This window comes from Pongo pygmaeus, chromosome 9 (genome assembly GCF_028885625.2).
Source record: "Pongo pygmaeus isolate AG05252 chromosome 9, NHGRI_mPonPyg2-v2.0_pri, whole genome shotgun sequence".
NCBI classification, from domain to species: domain Eukaryota; kingdom Metazoa; phylum Chordata; class Mammalia; order Primates; family Hominidae; genus Pongo; species Pongo pygmaeus.
This window is the reverse complement of record NC_072382.2, coordinates 67431457-67457831: the sequence shown is the minus strand read 5'-3', so window position 1 is coordinate 67457831 and position 26375 is coordinate 67431457. Positions and strand designations below refer to the sequence as shown.

The following is a 26375-nucleotide window of genomic DNA, read 5'->3' as shown; positions in this document are numbered from 1 at the left end:
CAATAAATCTTGCTGCTCCTCACTCTTTGGGTCCACACTGCCTTTATGAGCTATAACACTCACTGCAAAGGTCTGCAGCTTCACTCCTGAACCAGCGAGACCACGAATCCACCAGAAGGAAAAAACTCCGAACACATCCGAACATCAGAAGGAACAAACTCCGGACACGCCGCCTTTAAGAACTGTAACACTCACCGCGAGGGTCCACGGCTTCATTCTTTAAGTCAGTGAGACCAAGAACCCACCAATTCCGGACACAATTTCACAGAAAACAAAATAAACAAAAAGAAAAAAAAGAAGCCCAAGAAACTCCATCTCCATTCATCTCTCCTCATTCCTTAAGAGTTTCCTTAAACTTCTATCATTCTATACAGTCCATGGTTTTTGCCATATTTGCATACCTCCTGATATACTATTTATTCGGTATTTTTCTTGAATATACTTGAAACTGACTTCCTTTTCTTAAAAAGAAAAAAGTAACCTCATTCTAAACAATAAACTATTCATTCAACAAATATTTACTGAGCACCCATGTCCAAGGCAAATGTGATCCAGCAAAGAGTAATACAAAGTCTCTGACCTCATGCAGCTTACATCCCAGTGGGGAAAAACAGACCATGAGCACACATGAATTATCAAGTGTGTGACAATAAGTGTACCTTCGCGTATAATATGTAAGGTGATGGTAAGTGGAATGAAAAAAAATTAAGCAAGGTCGAGCCGGGCATGGTGGCTCACGCCTGTAATCCCAGCACTTTGGGAGGCCAAGGCAGGCAGTTCACTTGAGGTCAGGAGTTCAGACGAGCCTGGGCAACATGGTGAAACCCCTCCTCTACTAAAAATACAAAAATCAGCCAGGTGTGGTGGCAGGCAGCTGTAATCTCAGCTACTTGGGAGGCTGAGGCAGGAGAATGTCTTGAACCTGGGAGGAGGAGGTTGCAGTGAGCCAAGATTGCACCACTGCACTCCAGCCTGGGTGACAGGGCAAGATTCTGTCTCAAAAAAAAAAAAAAAAAAAAAGAGAGGAAAAAAAAACTTAAGCAAGGTAGAGGGAAAGAGAGTGGTGAAGAGGGTATCTTATTTTAAATAAGATGTTCAGGGAAAACCATTACGATAAAGTAACATTTGAGTACACATCATGAAATTGAGAACTAGAAGTGCTAATCATTTTTTCTAATACCCATTAAAATAAAAGTAATATACATTAAGGTATTTAAATATTTAAAAGTAAAAAATGTCTGTTCATGTACCATATATTCTTAGCTAATATATCACAATAGTAAATGCACTATCCTTTCAGGAACACTATTTTATACCAAGTAATAAAAGGAATATGAAGATTAAAATTTAAGGGTACATTTGGGTTGGAAAGAAGGAAGTAAAATTATCTCCATTTGCAAATGGCATGATTTTGTATGTAGAAAATCCTAAGTATTCCACTAAAAAACCTATTAAACTGCTGAGTGAGTTCAAGTAAGTGTGCAGGATACAAAATCAATATTAAAGATCAATTTTGGGCCAGGCGTGGTGGCTCACACTTGTAATTCCAGCACTTTGAGAAGCCAAGGCAGGCAGATCTCTTGAGCCCAGGAGTTCAAGACCAGCTTGGCCAACATGGCAAAACCTCATCTCTACTAAAGATACAAAAATTAGCCAAGTGTGGTGGTGCATGCCTGTAATCCCAGTTACTCAGGAGGCTGAGGCATGAAAGTAACTTGAACCTGGGAGGCAGAGGTTGCAGTAAGCCAAGATTGCACCACTGCACTCCAGCCTGGGTAACAGAGCAAGACTCTGCCTCCAAACAGAAAAAAAAATTAATTTTATTTCTATATACTAACAATGAACAATCTGAAAATGAAATTAAGAAAATAATTCTATTAACAATAGCAGCAAAAATAATAAATCACTTAGAAATAAAAGGAATGCAAGACATGTATACTGTAAATTATAAAACATCATTGAAAGAAATTAAAGACATAAAAAATGAAAAGACATACCATATTCATGGATCAGAAAATTTAATATTGTTAAGATGGCAATTCTCCCTAAATTGATTTACAGACTCAACAGAATACCCATCAAAATCCCAGCTAGCTTCTTTTCAGAAATTGACAAGCTGATCCTAAAATTTTATGGAAATGCAAAGGATACAGGACAGCCAAAACAATCTTGAAAAAGACGAACAAAGTTAGAAGACTCTGAGTTGCCAATTAAAAAAAAATACTAAAAATTAACCAAGACAGTGCAGTACTGACATAAGAACAGAAATAGAGATCAATACAACAGAATCCAGAGTCCAGAAATAATCCCTTACATTTATGGTCAACAGATTTTCAATAAGGATGCCAAGACAATTCATGGGGAAAGAAGAGTCTTTTCAACAAACTGCTGAGAAAACTGGATATCCATATACAAAAGAATAAAGTAGGGCCCCACCTCATAACATATTTAAAAATAAAGTAAAAAATGTAGTATGGCCCTAAATGTAAGAGCTGCAATTACAAAAGCAAAGCTGGAAGAAAACAGAAGTAAATCTTTATGACATTGGATTAGACAATGGTTTCTTAGACATAACACCAAAAGCACACACACACGCACACACACACACACACACACGAAAAAGGACATGAATTGTATTATGTCAAAGTAAAGAACTGTTGTGCTGTAAGCAATACCATCAAGAAAGTGAAAAGACAGCCTAAATAATGGGAGAAATTTTTTGCAAATCATGTATCTGCTAAGAAACTTGTATCCAGAATATATAAAGAATTCTTTCAACTCAATAATAAAAAAGTAACGCAATTAAAAATTAGACAAAGGATTTGGAACAGAAATTCTCCAAAGATATAAACTTGGCCAATAAGCATATGAAACAATGCTCAATATCATTAGTCATTAGGGAAATACAAATCAAAACCACATGAGATATTACTTCACATCCACTAGGATTTCTATTACAAAAAAAGACAGATAAAAACAAATGCTAGTGAGATTGTAGAGAAATTGGAACTTTCATTCCTTGCTGGTAGAAATGTAAAATGGCACAGCCACTCTGGAAAACAATTTGGTAGTTCCTCAAAAAGTTATACTCAGAGTTACCAAATAAACCAGGATGACCCACTCCTAGGTATCTGTTCAGAAGAAATGAAAATATATGTCCACACAATCACTTGTACATAAATGTTCATAACAGAATTACTCATAGTAGCCAAAAAGTGGAACTAACCCAAATGTCCATCAACTGATGATAAACAAAATGTGGTATATATCAACACAATGGAATATTATTCAGACATAAAAAGGAGTAAAGTACTGATACATTCTACAACATGAATAAACCTTGATTCTACTTTTGTGAAATGTCCAGAACAGGCAAACCTATAGAGACAGAAAGTAAACTAGGAGCTGCCTAGCACTGGTTGAGGGTGGCAGAATGGGACACGGCTGATAGGAGTATGGGGTTTCTTTTTGGGATGACAAAAATGTTCTAGAATTAGATAGTGGTAATGGTTGTACAACTCTTGTGAATATATTAAAAACCATTACATTATATCAATGAATTTTACAGCATGTTAATTACATCTCAATATAGACGTTAAAACTTAAGAGCTAAATAAATCTTTTTAGGTGCCTTGGAGAGTGGGTGTGAGCGACAACACAAACGACACTTCAAGCACATTTCCAATGTCAAGGTGCACCTCAGCCTAGGCAAACACCACCATCACGGAAGTTGAACAGTTCACAAACAGTAGTTCTCTCCCTCTGATTGGCATCCTCCATCACATTGGCCAAAATGAAGTATATCTGGACGTGAAAGTTAAGCATATTTATTTATGGCCACTGATGACCTTAATCCTGGAGACCATCTTACTTATTACCTTGGTGCAAATAAGTGATTGGTTTTGATGATAAAAATAAGTCAAGTCCTAATTCTTGATACCATTTATACTTCTTTCCTAATCTCAAGATGAAATGTACTAGCTCTAATTTTAACTTCACATAAGCTCTCAGGGTTGTGGTTTTAGTGATGGTGATAGGGAGTGGTATGGTAACTGGAAAGAGAGGAAGCAGCCAGTAGGCAGGGGATGATTAGCTGATGGTGACGCAATGAAACATCCCTCCAAGGTGAATACGGCAGATGCTTCTGGAAAAAGGAAACCAACTCTCAGCGTCACTTTTACCCTTCATAAAATGGAGTTGGTCCAGCTAACTTTTTTCTTTTTGGTAGAGATGGGGTTTCTTTATGTTGCCCAGGCTGGTCTCGAACCGCTGGTCTCAAGTGATCCTCCCACCTCAGCCTCCCAAAGTGCTGAGATTACAGGCATGAGCCACCATGCTTGGCCCTATAAATTTAAGTCTATATGAATAGCATAACATTAGTGATGGTGATGATAAAGTCAATCTTGCCCCCAGGGCATCTATGCATACTGGCTCTAGTGAGATACTCTCTACCTGTACCAGCCCAGTGCCAAGTAAAGTGCTTGGCATATCATATTGCTATATGTACAACAGAGAAGGGAGAGAAAAGGCAACCTCCGGACGTTTTCTCAGGCCAGTTTTCAGGGTCCTCAGGAAGCACAGTGCTATAGGAATCAACTTGCTAAGCATCAGTTTTCAACTGTAGCAATGGTCACAATAACTATCACCATCCATGAAAACAACACTTGACCTGCTCTATCAGTTCCAGGGCAGGCCCTTGGAGAAAAGGTAAAAGATTTGTGGCATGACCAGAAACTGAAACATGTTAAAAGAACATGATGAAAAACATATTCTTTCTTTCCCTGAATTTCTGCTTTTAGGAGGGTAGACTCACTGCTCTGAAATGCTATCATGCAGTTGTATATGAGAACACAGAGCCAACCTACTAAGAAAGAGAAATGTAGTTGACTCTGACATCTGGGTGGCTAAGAAGAAAAATCCTGTGAAGATGTAACCAAGAAAGAAGCGGAACAAAATTGCTTCCAGGCCCATGACAGGGACCCTTAGTCACATTTCTCCAAGAGTGCAGCTGCCACTCTCAGAAGTGGCCTGGGAATTCAGGCATCTTGAGCCGGCACCGCTGAGAACCTCACAAGAGCGCACTAGGTTACAAACACAGATGCCTACTCACCAACCTCCCCACCAACTGCTGTCTCTGGGCCAGGTCTATCAGGATCAGAGAATAATTTGGGACTTGAGGAGCTGAAGGCCAGGTTAATCCTTTACACCTGAAGCTCAGGCTTGAGGACTCTCAGCATTCTGGCTTCCCGGGCTACACCATTTCTCCCCACCTCCTACAAGCAGCCCCAGGCCCTCATCTGTGCTTTTAGCCTGATATCCTGGCTAGTCAGACTGCAGGGAGAGAAGATGCTCCTAAAGCAGAGGAAATGCCCATGGGAATGGAGCAGAGACTCAAGCATGATGAGAGACTTCTTTGCTAGTTCCCAGGCCCTCAATGGCAAAGTCTAGGCAGAAACTGCATGTTTAGAAAAGGAAACTGTTCAATTAGCATATACCATCTATCCAAAGTTCCTCAAAAACACAGCTCTGACAAATTATAGACAACTATCTGAAGAGTTACAATCCAGAGAAAGGAATGGAATAAGGTACCTCTGAAACTTTTCTACAAACTGCATCCAGACAAAGAGGCACAGTCGCAGGCCCCAAGGGGCAGTGGGAAAAACACCTGCCTTGAGTCCAGCCCTGCCTCTGACAACCGCTAGTTATGTTACCTTGCTCAGTGAGTGTCAAAGACTCACTTTGTCACTATAACAGCCATAATAGCAACATGACCTACCTCCCACGATTGCCCTGTCTCGCAATAGAAGCTTAAAAAACGTTTGTTCTTCCAGATCACACTTCCCTAGGTATTTGGAAGACAACCTCTCCATTCCCAAGTCTGAGTCATCTTTCAGACTCCCTAGTACTATCATTCCATTCACTGACCCTATGTGAGGCACTGTGCAAGGTGCTAGGATAGTAACATGGAAGACACAGCCCCTGCCCTGGAGAAGCTAACTGTGAAGGGAGACAAGAAAGTAAAAAGTGGACTTCAGGAAGGCCTCATCAGAAGGTGACATTTGGATTAAGCCTTAATCTGTTACCCACAGTAAGGGGACCTAAGGAAAAGCAAGGGATATATGCCCAGGTGGCTGCACCAGCTCTGGGCCAGGACCCTGTACTGCCTCCAACTGTCTTCTAATTTAGTTCTCACCATTCTACAAGGTAGTGATAATACAGTCTCCTTTTTTCTGATTAGGAAATTTAAATTCAGAGAAATTAAATGACTGGACCAAGATCACTCACCTAGTGAAGGAACAGAGCAGGAATGTAGATCCAGCTCTGTCTCACTCCATTGTCCACTTATTTTCTTTAACATTCATGGGGTGCTTTAAAATGCAGAGTCCCAGGCCCCATCTACTGAACAGGAATCTGTGGGGATGGGGCCTAGGAATCTGCATTTTAGTAAGCACTTTAAACCAAGCTTATATGTTCTCAAGTGCAAAAACTTGTGTCCCACAGCATCTTCTCTAGGGACTTAGTGGGGTCACGACTCACCATCTTCCCAAGAATCTGCCTAGCTATGTGCAACTAAAAGATGGGCACTCAGCCCCTCTTCCTCCTCCCCCCATCCCATTAGCTTCTTCCACCACACAGAGAACCACTGGCCCTCAACCACAAAGGAACGCGCACACCACGGGATCCAGTGAAAGCATTACCAATGGCTCATCTAAGCCATTTCCTCAGTCTCCAGGTATGCTCCGTCTTCCTGTATTTTGAAATTACTCTTCCTGCCACCCACCCTGATCCCTTTGCTTGCTTTCTCCTCATTTCTAAACTCCTGGGAAAAAGAGTTTATATCAGAAGTCATACACTGGTGGTCTGCAGAAGCAAAAACACATCCCACTTGGCCTTCCTTTTAAATAATTTGAATTAGTTGTCAAGCTTAAGAAAGCAGGTGAATAGAAAGAAAAATTCAGATTCTAGCTTCTTTTGAAAAATGAGAAAATTTACCATCACTGTGTGCACTCCTGTATGACAACAGTGGGCCAGAGCTGAGCACAAGTGGCCCAGTTAGATGCAGCGGCTCCCTCCACCGCAGCACTGTGCCTCCTCATCCATGGCCTCCACCTGGTCCACTCAGCGCCAACCTGACCTCCCAACCAGCAGGTAAGTGTCGCAGCTCTCTAGCCTGTGTCCCAGCAGGAAGGGTTAGGCGGCACGGCATTGGCAACAGCCACACAAAACCTCCTGGACGGCTGGGCAGGAGCAGTGCAGGGCACAGCCTCCTGGCTGCTTGAAACCCCCACCAATTCCCCTCACTGCCACAGGAAGAAAGACCTCCTGGAAGGCTGACAGCTTTTGCTCAGTCCAGCCTTCACCAGGCAACTCTCGAACATCCTGAGTGCTCCTTCTCCCTCTGACCCGATCCCATCACCTGATCCACAGAGGCTCTCTCAAAGGTCCAAGAAGGGACCGAAGAGAGGTCAGTCTCTGAAGGGAGCTCTTTCTGAGGGGTGCCCCACCTCTAAGAATGGACCTTCCTATCCTAGAGCAAAAAACCTATCTGTCCTTGTTTAGGTGACATTTCTAAATGTTTGTCTGATACTTTTCTGCAGGCATAACTGTGGATGTGACAGTATGCCTTGCTCTTGAAGCAGGAGACAGCTAAGCCCTGAGTGAAGAGGAAGAAATGCATTTGGAGGAAAGTCTCCCATTCTGCTCAGGTTAATGTCACCACTGAGAGGAAACGTAAACATTGCCCAGCACTCTGCTTTATAGCTGAGGTAAGAAGTCAAGATGCCCGAAAATAGGAAACCTCTCAACTACAAGAGAGAATTTCTGCTACATCTATGTTCCACTACTCTCCTAAGCAATTCTGCTTACGTGGAAGTCAAAGTTTAGGCAGTAGCCTAAAGGGACAGAGAAGGTGGGAACGGGAACAGAGCTCTTGTGTGTGTTCCGAGAACATGGTGAGAGCCAGGAGAGGGCCAGCAGTACAGTGACAGTATAGTGACCCAACAGTGTCCAGCTGTGGCCTGATTGCCCTGGGACCAACCTGCCTACTCATCCTGCCCAGCAAACATCTCCTCAGACCCCCTTTACCTTCTTGCCAACTCCTTCCTGCACCTCTCCTCATCCATGGGCCCTGGCTAAGGACATGAGGAACAGACTGGCAGCTCCCCAGAGGAGGGCTGCCAAGGGTCTCAGCAACCAATACTGGCCCTCAGATTCTAAGGAGCTTAACAAATGCAACTAAATCAGGATGATCCTTCCCCGCATGGGACTTCAACCTCACCCTCAGCACTTGTATCTTCTGGATCCTCCCATCAGCCCCTGTTCTTCCTGAAGCAGTGAGGCCCCCTGCTAAATTCCTGTGGAAAAGCTCCCCTGCATCCTAGAAAGAGCTAAGCCCACCAATGCTATAAGCAAAAGGCACAGCCCCTCTCTGCCTAACCTCCCGACTGATCGACCACTTGCCTGGTTCTCAAAGGGATAAAAGGGCTCCTAGAAACATACTAAGAAAGAACTTGAGAAAAAGCTATGGCCCCTTTCCTTCTATCTTCTCAGTGCTGCCTCCATTCTCTCCCTGCCATACCTCCCTTCCCCCTACCTGCCCACACAACCCAGAGCTGCTGCAAGCTTCAGTAACCTTAGATTAAGTTCCTTGTAAGTACCCAAACCAAGATTCTCAAAAATGTGAGCTTTCACCTGTAATCCCAGCACTTTGGGAGGCAGAGGCAGGAGGATTGTTTGAGCCCAGGAGTTTGAGACCAGCCTAGGCAACAGAGCGAGACCCTGTCTTTACTAAAAATAAAAAATTAGCAGGATGTGGTGATGCACACCTGTAGCCCCAGCTACTTGGGAGCCTGAGGTGGGAGGATCACTTGAGCCCAGAAGTCCAAGGCTGCAGTGAGCTATAATCATGCCACTGCACTCCAGCCTGGGTGACAGAGTCAGACCCTGTGGGAAGGGGAGGTGGGGAGGGGAGGTGGAGAGGGGAGGTGGGGAGGGGATGTGGGGAGGGGAGGGGAGGGGAGGGGACGGGAGGGGAGGGGAGGGGAGGGGGGGACCAGGAAGGATTTTCTCAAGACTGTCCCATTCCCTACAAAACTGTAAACCCTTTTCTCCTTCACTACTTCTATACACATTGTAAATCTTAGATCTTCTCCATTCCAGCCCCAGGTCCAGAAAGCCCTTCAAGTAAAAATGTAGTGGGGATAGTGAGCCTGGTCAAGTGGAGAGGAACCAACATTTGTTTTGCTGGGAGGTCAGAGGATAGGTGGGTGTTTTTACAGGTCCCCGTGAGGCTGAAATCTTCCTCAATCAGCCACAGAAAAGACAATTTTTTGTTGTTGCATAATAATCAGAAAAAAAAGTAAGAACTTTTTCCATCTCTTCACTGTCCACTTATCATTCCTACATCCTCTTTCCCAACCCTCCTCCTCAAAGAAAGCCCTTTAAGTCTGCTTTTTCAACCTCAACCATTTTTCAATCCCTTTTCCTGCCAGATGGTCCTTCTCCACTTCAGTGCAGATCCTGCAGAGGTTTAAAGCTGAGTTTAAACACTTCCTGAAAGCCTGAATTGGAGTGAGGGCTTGTTAGGCAATTTCAGGCCAAAGGAAATCTGGTTGTTTCTCACATATTTTAAAAACCTAGACATGGCTGTTTCTGCCATTCTGGAAACTCAGCCTCTCAGCAAGTGGCTTATCCTAGCTCTGTCAAGACTATGGCACCTACTCTGCCCAATGTCTTGTCACCACTTGGAAAAAGAAGGCAGATTGGAAGCCTGATCCATAAAAAACCCTGCTCCTGGGGACCAACCACTGCCCTCTTTCGCTCTGGCAAGGAGAACATGGTGGGTCCTGCAATTTCGATGATCCAGAGGCCACAGTCCTATCTCAGAGCAGCACCTTCACTCTGGCCAGCCACATCTCACTGGATGACATTTCCTGCACATGCCAGGAATGTTCATGCCGCCAAGCTTTTGTTCAACCAATTCCTTTGATTTTCAGTGTCCCTTGCCCCCCATTCTTTCTTAAATATCCAGTTCAAGTGTCAACTTCTTCCTGACCCTTAAGTCCTGACCTCCTTCTCACCCTTCCCATGCTCTCTGGTCTAGCTGACCTCAACCTGACTGATGGCAAGCTGCTTCCTCTTCTCTAGAAGAAATTTATCATCCACAAGCTGCACCTTCTCCGAGTAAGACTAGGAAATAATAAAGGCTAAAGGGACTGGGCAAAATCCTAATACCTCCGTTTTACCACAGATAGCTTAGGGAGACGACTACACCTCTATAATGAGAACACAAAGACCAATGAGAAGCCATCTACAAAGAACAGTGGGTACTCAGAGCCCAGTGGTACTGGAAGTCTCCGGGCTGGGGTTTAGCCTTCCCTCCAGCTCTCAACTTCAACACCTCCTCCCTCATCCTCACTCTTTTAGCTGCCTCTGCTTCCGATTTCACCAAGAACAGATCCTCAATGAGCTACACCCATCACATGTACTCCCCACCAGCATCATGGCTCCTGTCACCCCATCTATTCAAAACTCTGAAAACCATAGCTCCCTTTACTCAAATTAAAAACCAAAATCTTTACAATGACTTATAAGGCCCTCCATCGTCTGGGTCCCTTTTATATCTCTGGCCCCATTTCAACTACTCTTTCTCCTTCACTCTCTCCACTCCAGCCACACTGTCTGCTTACCATGTGCTCAAACACACCAGGTGTGTTCCTACCCCAGGGCCTTCACACCTGCTGTACCCTGTAAGTAGAACTGCCCTCCCTAGATAGGGTGAACAGCAGTTGGGCTCCACAGTCCAGGCCCATCTCTAGTTCCCTCTGGCCTTCCCAGTGAAGGGTCTGACCCACTTACAGCAACCACAACCACTCAGAAAATTCAAAAGGGGGCCTCCCCCTGTGAAAACCCAAACGATTCTGGGCAGGAGTAGCTTCAGCCCAAGAACTCAACTAAAATTGCTCTCTGAAAAGCTTATAAGACTAGGCCCAGTGGCTCATGCCTGTAATCCTAGCACTTTGGGAGGCCGAGGCGGGTGGATCACCTGAGGTTGGGAGTTTGAGACCAGCCTGACCAACATGGAGAAATCTCATCTCTACTAAAAATACAAAATTAGCCAGGCGTGGTGGCGCATGCCTGTAATCCTAACTACTCGGGAGGCTGAGGCAGGAGAATCACTTGAACCCAGGAGGCAGAGGTTGCGGTGAGCCAAGATCACGCCATTACACTCCAGCCTGGGCAACAAGAGCGAAACTGCATCTCAAAAAAAAAGAAAAGAAAAGATTATAATGGCTTTCCTATTATACAGTGCAAAGGTACTTTCTCTGGGCTTAATGAATTCCAGCACCTTCCTTTCCTGATGTCTACTGTTTTGGACACTGCTGATCAGCCCTCCCTGAAACACTGTAATGTAGTTAACTCTCAATCTGGAGCACACCCCCAGAGTGTGAAAGATCTTTATGTTCATTAAAAGAGGATGCAGGTTAAGAAAGGTTGGGAAGTAGTGTAGGAGAACTAAAGAAAGAGAGATAGGTGAGGGCATTTCATTTACTTATTTACTGGAACCCTTGAGGGGATCTTTCCAGCCAGGCCCCCATGCTGCTGTGCCATGCTCTGGTCCTTGCCCTTGAGCAGCTCCCCACCCTGTCTGAGATGGATAAGTAAAGATTCTGGTACAATGTAACAAGAGCTGTGATAAAAGTATGAACACAGAGCTCTGGGAGAGAGGAGAAAGGCATCTAATCAGGCAGAAGGATGGATGCTGGGGAGGATTTCTAGCTGGGCTGAGTCTTGCAGGATTGGAAGAGATAAAAGAAGGCAGAAGAAAAAACAAGTAGAAGAAAAACCATGAGCAAATGCCAAGGAGATCTTGGAGCAAGTAGAGATTTCTTAGAAGGAAACAAAAAGTGATAACCATAATGAAAAACACTGACAAATTAGACTACATTAAATAAGAACTTTGTTCATTTAACAAATGCCATACAGAGCGTGAAAAGCAAACCAACAGAGTATAAGACAATGTACTCAGTAGACCATCCAACCAAGAACTCATATCCAGAATGTATGAGGAACTTCTACAAATAAATAAAAAAATCTCAAAAGAAAAATGGTGCAAGAGTAGAATAGCTACTTCACCAGAAAGGATACCCAAACAGTGAAGAGATATATGAAAAGGTATCCAATTTTATTAGTCATCAACAAAATGCAAATTATAACTGAGATGTGATACCCATGAACATACCCACTGGAATGGATAAAATGAAAAAGAAAATACCTACTGTTGGCAAGGATGTGAAGCAACTGGAATTCTCAAACACTGACAGAGGAAGTGTAAATCAATACTACCACTTTGGAATAATGTTGGGTATTATATACTAAAGCTAAATATAGGTATAACCCATGACCTAGCAATTCCTTTCTTAGTTTTATACCCATCAGAAATGCATACACATGCATACTAAAAGACAAGTACCAGAATGTGCATAACAACACTATTCATAATGGCTATAAACTAAAAACTCAAATGCTCATAATCAGAAGAAGAGAAGGTAAATTTTGGTATTTTACATAACGATTACTATACAGCAATGAGAATGAACATCTACAGCTACACACAACATGGATAAATCTCTCCATTATTCTGAATAAAAGAGCCAGAAACCAAGAATACATACTAGATGAGCCTATTTATAGAAAACAATAAAACCCAAAAATAAATCAATGCTATTAGAAGTCAGGAGAGTGGTTACCCATAGGAAGACTAGAGGGAGATTCTGGGATATTGATAATAGTCTGTTTCTTGATCTGAGTGTTGGTTACATGGGTTCAGTTGTAAAAATTTGTTGACTTGGATACATATATACATTCATGTTGTATGATATACTTCATTAAAAAGTTTAATATAGCAGGCAGGACACAGAACTCAGCAGATTTGGGAACATTAGATCCACAGAGCAAAGTTATTAAGAAGCAGTAGAGAGGCCAGGTGCGGTGGCTCAAGCCTGGAATCCCAGCACTTTGGGAGGCCGAGGTGGGTGGATCACTTGAGGTCAGGAGTTTGAGACCAGCCTGGCCAACATGGTGAAACCCCGTCTCTACTAAAAATACAAAAATTAGCTGGGCATGAAGGCAGGTGCCTGTAATCCTACTAAGGAGGCTGGGGCATGAGAATCACTTAAACCCGGGAGGCAGAGGTTGCAGTAAGCCAAGATCGCGCCACTGCACTCCAGCCTGGGCAATAGAGCAAGAATCAATCTCAAAAAAAAAGAAAAGAAAAGAAAAGAAAAAAGAAGCAGTAGAGGGTGGAGGGTAACTCTGGAACTGCAGATCTTAGATCATTAGGGCTCAATTTCCCTTTGGAGGAAAGCCCTTTTTTCCTCAAATTTGGAAGTAGGAGAAGAAAGCACACCTATATAGCCAGGCTCTGCTGGTTCTATGCATGTATTTAGCTTGTGTAATCTTTGTTACAACTACATGAAATAGATGCCATTATCTCCATTTTATGGATGAAGAAGCTGAGGCTGAAAGGTTAAGTAATTTGCCTAGCGTTTCATAAGCAGCAGGCCCCAGAGTCTGGAGAGGTTGGCATGAGGCTCTAGAAGTGATACCAGAGCACATTAGTCCTTTGGTCTCTGTCATATCTTGTGGCAGGAAGCCACCCTCCATCCCAAGTACACCTCTGCAGTCCCACTCTATCTGGATAAAGAATTAGAAAAGGGGCCGGGCATGGTGGCTCACGCCTGTAATTCCAGCACTTTGGGAGGTCAGGAGTTCAAGACCAGCCTGACCAACATGGTGAAGCCCCGTCTCTACTAAAAATACAAAAATTAGCTGCGCGTGGTGGTGGGTGCCTGTAATCCCAGCTACTCTGGAGGCTGAGGCAGGAGAATCGCTTGAACCTGGGAGGCAGAGGTTGCAGTGAGCTGAGATCGTGCCATTGCACTCCAGCCTGGGTGACAGAGACTCTGTCTCAAAAAAAAAATAAAAATAAAAAAGAATTAGAAAAGGATATTAGCAGAAGGTCCAATGCCTGGCCCGTAAATTCTGGTTGTCAAAATCCCATTTTTCTTTAAGCCATCTAGTTCAGAAGGCTCTGAGTCAACAACAAATAAGCGTAAGAGATGCCTATCATCATTCTTCCCCATCTAGGGAAAGGGGCTCACACACACAGACCCTGGTCAAACAAAGACCTTCCCCCTAACAATGCAGTCTGCTGGAGCTGAGACTGCAGAGAAAGAGTCTGTCCATCCACCTGCCCAACTCCTTTAAGGGCCATGACGACGACCGAACTTGCCTCTTCTTCCTCCTTTAAACAGAGCAAGTGCTACTTGGCAGTTTCAGGTCTGTGCTTCTCAGACTGTGTGCTGAGGTGCCCCAAAGCACCATGATGAACTCACAGGGATGCTGCTAAGTATTTTAAATCTTTGAGGGAAACAGAGCAACATTCAACATTTGTTGAACACCCCATGAGTTCACAGCTTCAACAACAGACTGCATTACATTCTTTTCGATGATGTCATTTATTTCTGAGACTGGGTTTTCAACAGTTGCTGTGATAAAAAGCAAATACCATGTGAAAAGCAATGTGGAACAGGAAATAAGGATGGCACTAATCAATCTGGTTCCAAGGTCTGATATGCTATGCAGTACCTAGTACATCCCATTAGTAAGTAATTGTGGTTAAGAATGGAATATAAATATTTTTCCTTTCAATTTCTTATATCATTTTTTTTTCAGATGGCTACTCAGTTGTTAGAATATAAATACTTAATTGTTTAAACCTACTTAAGGCCAGGCACGGTGGCTCACCCCTGTAATCCCAGTACTTTGGGAGGCAAAGGCGGGTAGATTACCTGAGGTCAGGAGTTCGAGACCAGCCTGGCCAACATGGTGAAACCCTAATTTTACTAAAAATACAAAAAATTAGCCAGAAGTGGTGATGCCTGCCTGTAGTCCCAGCTACTAGGGAGGCTGAGGCAGGAAGATCACTTGAACCCGGGAGGCGGAGGATACAGTGACACAACTGCACTCCAGCCCGGGTGACACAGTGAGACTTCATATAAAAACAAACAAAAAAGCCTACTTATAAAAGAAAACTTAGGTATTTCTTTTGGGCTATGGACACTGTAAAAAAAAAAAATTACTGAAACAATAAGGCCCATGAGAACTAAGAAAGTTTGGGAGTCTCTGCAGCAGGTGTTTTTAAGTCTCTGTTCATGGAGCCAAGAGGAGTTCCCAGGGCAGGCCCAACCCAGCCCCAGAAGTGGGCAGGAGTCAACATTCAGGCCTGTGGCAGCACACTCAGGCTTCTCAGAGTGGCTGGTAGAACAGCCCCTCTGCCTGAACAGAAGTGCCTGCACACCAGTTATCCCTCAGCCCAGGCACCTGCACATCTGCATCAGCCTCACCCTAGGCTCCCAGGCACCCCTCTGAACTCCCTCCCTGAAAAGCTCTATTCAGCTCCAACCTCATGAATAAAACCCAAAGCCAGCCCAGAAGCCTGCCGGCCAGCAGGGGCCTTCCACACACGCTCAGACTTGGGCAATGTCCACAAGCCAAATCATTAATCCAAAGAGACAGGGAGCAATGGGAACCAAGGAGAGGGCTTCCACTGACAGACCATCCACTGAAAGGCCAACTCAGGCTTTCTGGGTGAAGATCCGCATGAAAATACCTTCTTTGTTCCCATGGGGTTTCTTGCCAGCTATATGCCCTCCCTCCATTCTTCCTTGAAGTCATAATCCTCTGTTGGTGACATCACAGCTGTTGATACAATAGCTAACTGTTGTGATGTCACAGGACTCAACTTTTGTCATTTTAGGTGGGGGTGCTGGGGTGGAGAATGTGACAGAGGACAAGAATAGAATACAGTTATAGAACTGGAATTCGCTTTTTCATGCTAATTTCCCTGGTAATGAAGGGCAGTGACTCAGAAAAGGAAAGGCAAGCCTCTGGAAGCAAGGCTGTGTGTAGATTCGTCTATACCAAGGGAAGGATGGTGGGGAGGCAGGGAGGAGACAAAAGAAAAGAATTTCGATTTCCAGGATTGGCCAAATATAAAGATGATCTCAGTCTGGCCAAGTCCAGGACCATCTCTTTCCCTCACCTATCGCCTGAGCCCAGAGTAAGGAGAGGCTCCAGGCTGGAACACTTCCTGGAAATTAATGTGTGGGAGGTGGTATTCTGTTGTGGACTCCCAACTGGCAGAGGGACAGACTATCAGTTTGGACTGAGTCCTAAGGACAGTGACCAGGATGGAGAGGGCACTCAGAAGCATGTCACAGGAGAAATGACGGAAGGAACTGAGAATGTTTACCCTGGAGAAGAGAAGGCTGTGGAGCGGGGAGGGTGATCATTGGCTTGGGAATTCGGAAAGGCTCTCGTGTGAAAAAGGGATCAGATGTGTTTTCTAGGGTCCCCCAAAGAGACCTCAGAAAATGAGAGACCCAGAGAGGCCAAAATGAAGAAGTTTTAATTCTTAAATTCCATTTGGAGACTATCAATTCTTTTTAATTCCTTATTTCTCAATTACAGAATATGTTCCAGAGGACAAGGACTGTGTTGTTCATCACAGTGTTCCAGAACTTAAAAGGAACTGGCACATAATTGGAGCTTACTAATATTCGTCAAAAAAATGAACAAATGAGGCAATGACAATGGTCTTGTGAAGCTGCTGCTATTTATAGGGACTCACTCATTCCACAAGTATTTTTTGCACCCCCTACCACACTCCACTCAGTTACGTGCTGGGAATACCACAGTAAAGGCAGATAAGGTTAGTCCATCCCCTCACCTTTGAGATGGGCATGGGTGGCACCTAAGGTCACTTTCAATACTGAGATTCCTAGATTCTTAGAGTTGCCTAAAAAGTTTAAAACTGAGAGGAAAGAGTACCGCAAGGGCCACAGATTAACCCTCCCTTCTACTATCACCACTAGAGTCTGGTAATGAAGGGCAGTGATTCAGAAAAGGAATGGCAAGCCACTGGCAGCAACGGTGTGTGTAGACTCATCTATACCAAGGGGAGTTGGGAGGACAGGGAGGGACAGAAGAAAGAGATCTAGATCAAGCTTTTCCTTCTTTCTGAGCTGGGAGAGGCCTCTCGGTGAGAAAGCACTGCCAGACCAGACGAGAGCAACCAGGCTGGGCACTTATCCAAGTACCCCTCCCCACCCAGAGACAAAGTGGGCTCCCTCAACCCAGCAATAAAATCTGTATGGCCCAGTTAGGTAATATAAGGTATTACATATGACCTCACTTCCCTCAAGGATCTTTAATTAATTTATTTATTTATTATTTAGAGACTAGGTCTTGCTCTGTCTCCCAGGCTGGAGTACAGTGATACAATAATAGCTCACTGCAGCCTCAAACTTGGGCTCAAGTGATCTTCTTGCCTCAGCCTCCAGAGTAGCTGGGACTACAGGTGCATGCCACCATAGCAAGCTAAGTTTTTAAATTTTTTGTAGAGATATGGGTTTTGCTATTTTGCCCAGGCTGGTCTCAAACTCCTGGCCTTAAGTGATCCTCCTGCCTCCCAAAACGCTGGCATTACAGGTATGAGCAACCGTGCCTGGCCAAATGTGCTATTTTCTAATGGGGTTTGTAAACTGGTCAGGAAACAATTCCCAAAGAGGAATCAAATCTACCATCAGGTGAGCAGACCCCTTTAGTAGGTATGACTAGCAGGCTATGGTCACAGCTTATACTTTCTCCCTTTTCCCAAAGTCCTCAATCTCCCTGTAGGAAGCTTAGGGAATGTGCCTCCTGCCCTCTCTGGACCAGTCAGCATGCTCACCAAGCACACTAAAGCCACCCAAGTCACAGCTGACTCATGCCATTGCTCTTTGTAATGAGGTATGACATGTTTCTAAGCTCTTGTATATTTTCATATTTGTAGCCTACAATTAGGCATTTTTGAGGGATGTAGCTGACTAGGGGTTCTGTTCAGTGACCTATAATTATACACTCAGGCATCATGGTCAATCCAGGCAACTCTCAGGCCTGCAGGAACCTAATGGAGGAAGCCACTTGGCTCTAAGAAGCTCCAGAGAATACTGTAGTAATGTGGCTTAGAAGGACCACACGGTGCCCCTCCTTGCTGCTCTTGGAGGCACTCCCCCTATGTCCCCTTCATCTCCCTTATCACTCACTGCCTGACTCAGCAATGCCTGCCAAGCCCAAGTGCTGACACATTTGTGTATCTAGTGCCAGCAGAGGACCACTTTGAGGGACACAGTCTCCACTGCCAAGGTAACAGCAACGTAAAGCAACTTCTTTCTTTCTTTTTTTTTTTTTTTTTTGAGACAGAGTCTCACTTTGTCATCCAGGCTGGAGTGCAGTGGCACAATCTCAGCTCCCCGCAACCTCTGCTTCCCAGGTTCAAGTGATTCTCGTGCCTCAGCCTCCTGAGTAGCTGGGATTACAGGCACATACCACCACTCCCAGCCAATTTTTGTATTTTTAGTAGAGATGGAGTTTCACCACGTTGGCCAGGCTGGTCTTGAACTCCTGACCTCAAGTGATCCACCCGCCTCGGCCTCCCAAAGTGCTGGGATTACAGGTGTGAACCACCGCGCCTGGTCATAAAGCAACTTCTAAAAACTCCCAAAAGCGTCTCGTCTTAGAAAAAATGGGTCACACACCCCCTGCTCATGGGACCCTGCAGTCAGCTGCTGTGCCTCCGCTCTGAGCCAAGCTTTTTGCCACCTGTTGCAGTGGCCACACTGATCCTAATCCTCCCCCATGCAAATGCCTACCACCTAGCTTTACCACTATTTCCCTGGCTGGGAAAGAAGGACTGGTTTAGCATAAAAAATCTGTCCCTTATGACATTTCACATATACATTTGGCTCCAATAAAACTCATTTCTTGGGCCAAGTGTGGTGGCTCATGACTGTAGTCTCAGCACTGTGGGAGGCCAAGGCAGGCAGATCACCTGAACCCAGGAGTTCAAGACCAGCCTGGGTAACATAGTGGGCTCCATCTCTACAAAACATAAAAAAGGAAGAAAGGGGCAAAAAAAGATTTTTTGATTTTTTTTAACAGCAGGTCAAATCCTGGCATTTAATCAAAGAGACTGCCAGTAGCCCACCTTGTGTAGCTGTGAAGGGCAATTGTGGCCCATGCTCAGTGCAGCATCTGCATTAAGTATGAGCCCAGTATCTAAACTACAATTACTTTGCAAGTTTCCCTTCTTCCCCAATGCAAAGTACTTTAGAGTACTTTATACTTTTCAAAAACACTTTCACATATTATCTCATTTGAGTCTACCAATAAGCCCAATAGGATTAAATGCAAAAGGTATCTTCTCCGTTTCACAAAGGAGGAGGCTGGGGCTCAGGAAGGCTAAGCGTCTTGCCCTCAGTTCACTCAATTACTAAGAGTAGAACCAGGTCCAGAATTGCTCTGCAATCTTCACAAATCAACAATTAGTAGTCACTACTTCATAGAGACATTGTAAGGATAAATGAATTAACATATGTAAAGTGCCTGGAATAGTGTCTGGCTCATAGTTAGGACTATGTTATCATTATTAACAGTATAATCACCACCACCCAGAATCCTCAATTCCAAAGCTACAGCTCTTTTCCTTCTATCCTGCTGCATTTTGTTCAGAAAACAGTTTCATCTCACCTTGAGTGAATCCAGACCTAATCCCTATAGTCAGTCTATGGAACCCAGAACTCACTGGGCTTTTTTTCTTTTTTCTAATTTATTTAAAAAATCTTTTAATGAGCAGGGTCTTGCTCTGTCACCCAGGCTGAAGTGCAGGGGCATCATTATAGCTACTGCAGCCCTGAACTCTTGGCTAAAATGATCCTCCTGCCTCAGCCTTCCCAAGTAGCTGGGATGATAGGTGTGCACCACCGCACATACTCTATCTTGCCACTCCACGAACGACTCCATACTTGTGTGCACAGGGAAGTACACACACCCCACCTTTTCTGCCAGTCTGACACTCATCTCCTGGCCTCTCTGATGGCACTTATGCCATGTTAGACACCTTTCTGTGGTTTGACCTGCAGTACATGACCTTCACTTAGATCCAATTCTTCATTCAGTTTCTTTCTTCAACAATCATTTCACAAGCACCTACCCTTTCCTAAGCCCCATACTAGAGACTTTTCCTCGAAAACATATCAAATGAAACATGCAAGAGCAGCGGGATGCACAAGGAGCAGTGGCAGCACAAAGGTGCCAGAAAGTAACCGTCAGTGGGCAGCACAAAAGATTTCAGAGGAGGCAAAGCTAAAATGGGTTTTAGAACAACTAGAGTGCTCTCAGCAGACAAGGGGAGAAAAGGACATTCCACGCTATGGGGAACAGTGTATACACAGGAATACAAAGCAGGATCATATAGAGTATGGAGTATACGATCTCACACTACCAGCATGCAGGGGCTGTGAGTGTGTGTGTGCACGTGCATGTGCACATGTGTGTTACTGTGAGATAAGAAATATATATATATTTTTTCCATATATATAAAATAATGAATATATATAGATATATATCTCTATATATATATTAAGGAATATATATGTGTGTATATATATCTATATATATATATATATACACACACACACACAGAGAAAGAGAGAGAGAGAGAGAGCCTTCTTCCCAGTTCTGGGCACAGCTTCAAAAACCCTTGGCATTTCCCGAGGGATGGGGGTAAGAGGAGCCTACTTTGTGATTCACAACAAGTCCCTCTACCATACCTGAATTTATGCTAATGAAGTGAGGATTTATTTCTTATGGTTCCAGAGGCTGGGAAGTCTTAAGACTGATGGCTGAATCTGGTACGGGCCTTCTTGCTGCAACACCCCATAGCAGAAAGGCAGAAGGGCACAACAGCACACACAAAAGAGAGAGAGGGCAGGAGGGGGCCAGACTTGTTTTTATCAGAAACAAACTCTAGCAATGATGGCATTAATCCATTCATGAGGGTGGAGCCCTCATGGCCCAATCACTCTGAAGGGTCCTACCTCTTAATACCATCACAATGGCAATCAGATTTCAACATGAGTTTTGGAGGGGACATTCAAAACATGGCATGCCAACACAGTGAAACCTCCATAAAAACCCAAAACTTCTGAGTTCAGAGAGCTCCCGGTTTGGTGAACACATCAAGGTGCTGGGAGGGTGGTGCACCCTGAGAGGGAATGGAAGCTCTCAACACACACACACACACATACCAAAATTTTGCCCTACGCATCTCTTCCATTTGGCTGTTCCTGAGTTGTATCCTTAATAATAAACTAATAGTAATATAATACTAATAGTAGGCTTAATAGTAAGTCAACTGTTTTTCTGAGTTCTGTGAGCTATTCTAGCAAATTACCAAACCTGAGGAGGGGGTTGTGGGAACCAATCCCTCCAACTTTATAGTGAGCTGGTCAAAAGTATGGGTGGCCCGGGCTTGTGATTAGCATCTGAAGTGGTGACAGTCTTGTCCCCACTTAATCTGTGGAGATTATGCCAGCTCCAGGTAGTGTCAAAATTGAATTAAATTGTAAGAAACCCCAGCTGGTGTCCAGAAAGTTTGGCAAATTGGCCAATGCGAGAGAAATAAACCCCACACGTGGTGTCAGGAGTGTTGTGAGTAGCAATATATCATACTAACTGTAGAGTGAGCGTGAGAGTGTGGGTGTGTGCAAGAGAGAAGGAAACAGAGAGAGAGGGAAAGAAATTAGATTGGATATGGGATGGTGCAAAATGAGGCTAGGAAGGCAGGGATAGGCCTGGAGTGCCATGACCAGGAGACACCTGGGCGGCTCCAGCGTTCCAGCAACCTTACACACTGAAGCCTCAAGGGCATCTCCCTCCAAACTGCCTGGGGGTGGCAGGCAGCTGGGACAACAAACATCAAGCCTGCCTTTCCAGGGGTGAGTGGCAATCCCAACTCCTTGGGTATGCTTACAGTGCACCAATTTTCAATGCAAAATCCTTTAACAACTGTTTTCTCTCTCTTTCTGTCTTTCCTTCCCCTCCTTCTAAAGAAGAGCTGTTTATCCCTCTTCTCATTTCTGCCCCGCTCTGAGCCCTGAGTTTTAGTGCCAGTGCTTTTACACAAATCCAGCTTTACATCTTGAGTGAAATATAATTTCATAGGAATGTAATTCTGGAATGATCTCATTGAAAAAGCACATCCAGCAAAGGCCATGAGCAGACTTCAGGCCAGCCCATTCACACCCAGAGCCAAGAAGATTGCAGACCCCTTTCCCTTAAATGGAGAATGTGCCTGGGACCCAAAGCAAAGCACACCAGCTACCTAGGGATATTCTCCTGCCTACAGCCAGCCAGCCTGCCTGCCTGCAGACCATGGCCAGGGCCCACAGCAGCGACCACCATGAGCCACTCTGGCACCATACAAGGAGAGACTCAAGAGGGTGTCCAAGCAAACAGGCCTCACCCCAGAGATGTTGCCTCTGGCCCTCGGGAGGGCTCTGGCTCCATGCCATCAAACATGAGCTGAAAATATTAACACTCCCCTGTCATAGCCCCATCAGAGACAGAAGAGTATCCAGAAGCCCAGCTGCTAAAGATCCTCCCCACACCTACCTGCCTTCCTAACTCTCTGAAACCCAATTACCATCTGACCCTATTGAGAGAGAGTCAGAAAGTGGGGTATTTGACACTGAAACTAGATGTCAAAGCCAGGCCCAGCCCAGTCCAGCAGAGCTGAGGCAGAGCAGAACTGGGGAAGAAATAATATAGCCTGATGGACACTCAAAAAATCCTACTGAAAAAAATCACTAAGTTGGAATCTCTGGAAAAAATGTCCTCATTCCAAATCTGTTCCCCACCCCCAATGAGTTCTCATAAAATGGACCAGAAAAGGAGGGAAAAAAAAACTTAATGGCTTGCAGGGTCTATGGGAACTCTCTGTACTATCTTTGCAACTGTTCTGTAAATCTGAAACTATTCTAAAATGTAACATTTATGAAAAATAATGGCTTATCGCTGTTTCCTCTGTAAGAAACAATGGGAAAAGCATGATCTTTGGGTATGAAACTCTGCCTCTACCAGCTATGAAGCTTTGGATACATTGCCTCGCCTCTCTAAGCTTCAGTTTTCTCATCTGTAAAATGGAGAGAACAGTTCCAACCACGAAGTGCTGTTGTGCAGATTGAGTAAGATAGTGCATGCAAAGGACTTACCACTGCTAAAAGTGCTTTCTTTCTGGGCAACAGCAGTTTCTCTGCTCAGTCAGCCTTCACGTTGGGTTCTTGACAACTGCAGCTGGAGACCCTACCTCCACCCTTCAGCCCTACCTGTCTTTATGACTAGCAGCCTCTTCCAGAAACGGCAGGACACTTTAATCCCAAAGCACAGTAATCACCCGAAAGGCCGAAGGCTGCCTTATAGCAAGTTCTGACTAGTGAAAGTACACCTTTGTTGACAGAAACATGCTCTCCTTCCTGCTTTCCCTTCCTCCATTAGAATCTAGAGTCACTGCCATTAGCTGAATGACTTTCCTAAAGGTTACAGGGATCCATCAGAAGGAAAGCCAGAAGCTGACAGAGTTGGGCTTCTGACAGAGAGGAAGTGTGCTCTCAAAATCGCCACAGAAGATTCTTCCCCTTCGGTAGCACCACTACCATCCACCATCTCGTCGCCACCACCCCAACTCCTGGCTGTGCCCTGCTCCCCATCCTGGCCCCAAGCTGGGCTGATAAACTACAAATCCACAAGTCAAGGGGCACAGCAAGTTCCCCAAAACCAAGACATATGTCTCAAGGCTGGGCAGGAAGTTGCCCCCAGGCCCTTAAGCCCAACCCCGGAGCCTCAGCCACCTTGCCTCTTGTCTACAGGATGATGTTACTTGCTTCTCCCCTGGGGAGACTGAGATGAGTAGGCAGTCTAGGAACCCTATCTAGGTCTTCTTATTTTTTTCGTTTTTTTTTTTCACTTTTTTTTTGAGACAGAGTCTCACTCTGTTGCCTAGGCTGCAGTGCAATGGCGTGATCTCAGCTCACTGCAACTTCCACCTCCCAGGTTCATGCGATTCTCCCGCCTCAGCCTCCTGAGTAGCCAGGATTACAGGGGCCCACCAACACACCTGGCTAATTTTTGTATTTTCAATAGAGACGGGGTTTCACCATGTTGGCCAGGGTGGTCTCGAACTCCTGACCTCAAGTGATCCGCCCGCCTTGACCCCCCAAAGTGCTGGGATTACAGACGTGAGCCACCGTGCCTGGCCCCCATCTGGGTCTTATAAGTGGATAGACTACAGACCAAGGAAAGAATCAGGTGAAGAAAGGTATAGCTGTGATGTCATGTTATCTCCTTGAAAATCACTCACAAGAATGTTGGATACTTAAAAAAACAAAAAACTCTCCCAACACAAAAGAGAAGTCCAATCTCACCCTGAAAATTTACTGTCCAAATAAGGGAGCAGTCAGTGCTAGAACAGTCAGGCTGTTCCAATTCCGAAAAGCCCTGGGAGAGACGCAGTTCCCGGGCTTCAGATTCCACTGACAGGTTGTAACCTCTCAAAGCCACTAATGGGCACATTCTAGTGGCTAATTCCTCTGACCTTCCAGATGGCTGGGTTGGGGACACACCCCAGCTGAGACCCAAGGACATCGGTTCCTGGCAGGGAGTATGCAAAATCTCAGCAGCTCCAACCAGGCCAGATAACAGCCCCATGCTCAAGGACGAGCTGCCGGAAGCAGGACCCAGGAGGAAGACGTCCTTGGAGCCATTTCTTTAACCAAATAAGAGCCAAATATAGCCAAATATGAAGAAACAATGTCATTTTCTTTGAAATTTTTCTCCACTTCATCACCTCATACCTAGTTTACTGCGATCGTCTCTGGTTATATAGAGAGCACTTTATCCAGTGCCAGCCCATAGGAGGCACTAAATAAATGTTAAACAGTATTACTGTATGACAAGCTCCCCTTTATTCTTCTACCTCCAGTCCTCTCTGCTCATAAGTGACAGACTAAGCATCCTGGAATGTCAGTATCATCATGTCATTCTTCTGGGCTCCTTAACTGCCAATCACACCAAACTTAGGTTCCCTTAATTGGTTCCAACCAATCTCACTTTCCAATTCTTCCTTCCCTCTTCAGCCAGCCCTGGCCCTACCTTCAGCCAGCCCTGGCCCTACCACCCTCCCCAGACCTGCCCACACAGAGATACACAGACTTGCACATGCACACAGACGTGCGTGCACATACACACACACCCCTACCTCTCTCCAGGCAGGACACCTTCTGCTCCAAACATGTCCACATGTCCATTTCTGCCCCATGTTTCTGGGCTCAAATCACTGGCAGCCTGGAGTGCTCTCCTTCCTCTCTGCTTATCCAATTCCTAGTATGCTCCAAGGCCCATGCCAAGGTCCCCTGAAGCTCAGGCTGAGAAGCCATTCAATCCACAAACAATGACCAAGCACCTGCCTTGTGCAAGACACTAGCCCAGTCACTGAGGACACAGGAAGGAAAACAACACAGTCCTACAGGCTCCTGACTGGTGGGAGGGGCTTCAACATGAACTGCCCTGCTCACCTGAACCATGCAGGCAGCAGAGTCAACCACCAGACATCACAGGCAGCTTGCTGTGACACTTGTAGGGGTAAGGTGAGGGCAGCGCATGAAACCCAGCTAGATGGGGTCTTCTTACCTTTCAAGACTTCAGCCTTTCAAAGAAGCCACCAGGGCCTAGCGGCTTAGAATATATTCTATTATAAGAACCTTCATTCTCTGTGACCACCTTCGGTAGCACTGCCCCATCTTGCTTTAGAATTTTATCAGCTAGGCTGGGTCCAACCTCATTCAATAACAGCCATGGTCAACTACCTCTCCTTAGGGCCAGGCACAAGCCTCACATCCCTGCCCTAAGCCAGGGAACAGAGAGAGAATGATCTTCTTAGGGGTTCCTAGGCCTGATGCTACTTGACTACAGAGATGATGGGGGTTACATGAGAGCCAACCCTTAGGCCTCTTCAGGGAAAAAGGGTAATCTGCAATTCTCAGACCATAGGAGTAACTCCACCCTTCCCTCTCTTATTTAAGAAAGCTTATGAGAGAGTGAGTGGGCTTGCTATTATTATAGATATAATCTTGCATACCTTCTAAATTATAAGAATAGGTAACCCATTTAAGTTTACTTTGGTCCTTTAACTCCTGTAGTAACAAATGCCATGTGATACATGCCTCACATCTAGTTCTAAGCTGCTAGTGAGTTACAGCGCCTGGAGAGAAGCAGCTGCTGTGAGCTTCCAGTGTGCCACCACCCCCCAGGCACCCCACCTTGGATAGCCAAGAGGGCTACCTGGGTAAAAACAAGATCCTAAGACAGACTTGTAAGCTCAACCCAGAGGGTAATCCTAATTCATTTCCTCCTGCCCAGGGGAGACAAATGTTGCT

At 44.9% G+C, this 26375-nt stretch overlaps 1 protein-coding gene across 15 annotated transcripts in view; it reads right to left on the bottom strand.

Annotated features, from left to right (window-relative positions):
- DENND2B (DENN domain containing 2B) overlaps window positions 1-26375 on the bottom strand; it is a 210858-nt gene that overhangs the window by 58140 nt on the left and 126343 nt on the right. Inside the window, exon 1 of one of the 15 annotated variants that reach the window (XM_054438409.2) lies at window positions 25199-25297. The exons of the other annotated variants lie outside the window; for them this stretch is intronic. Within the exon in view, the coding sequence (XP_054294384.1) occupies window positions 25199-25233 (35 nt within the window). The 5' untranslated portion in view covers window positions 25234-25297. Of the gene's footprint in view, window positions 1-25198; window positions 25298-26375 lie in introns of those variants that run through there. 15 annotated transcript variants of the gene reach the window in all.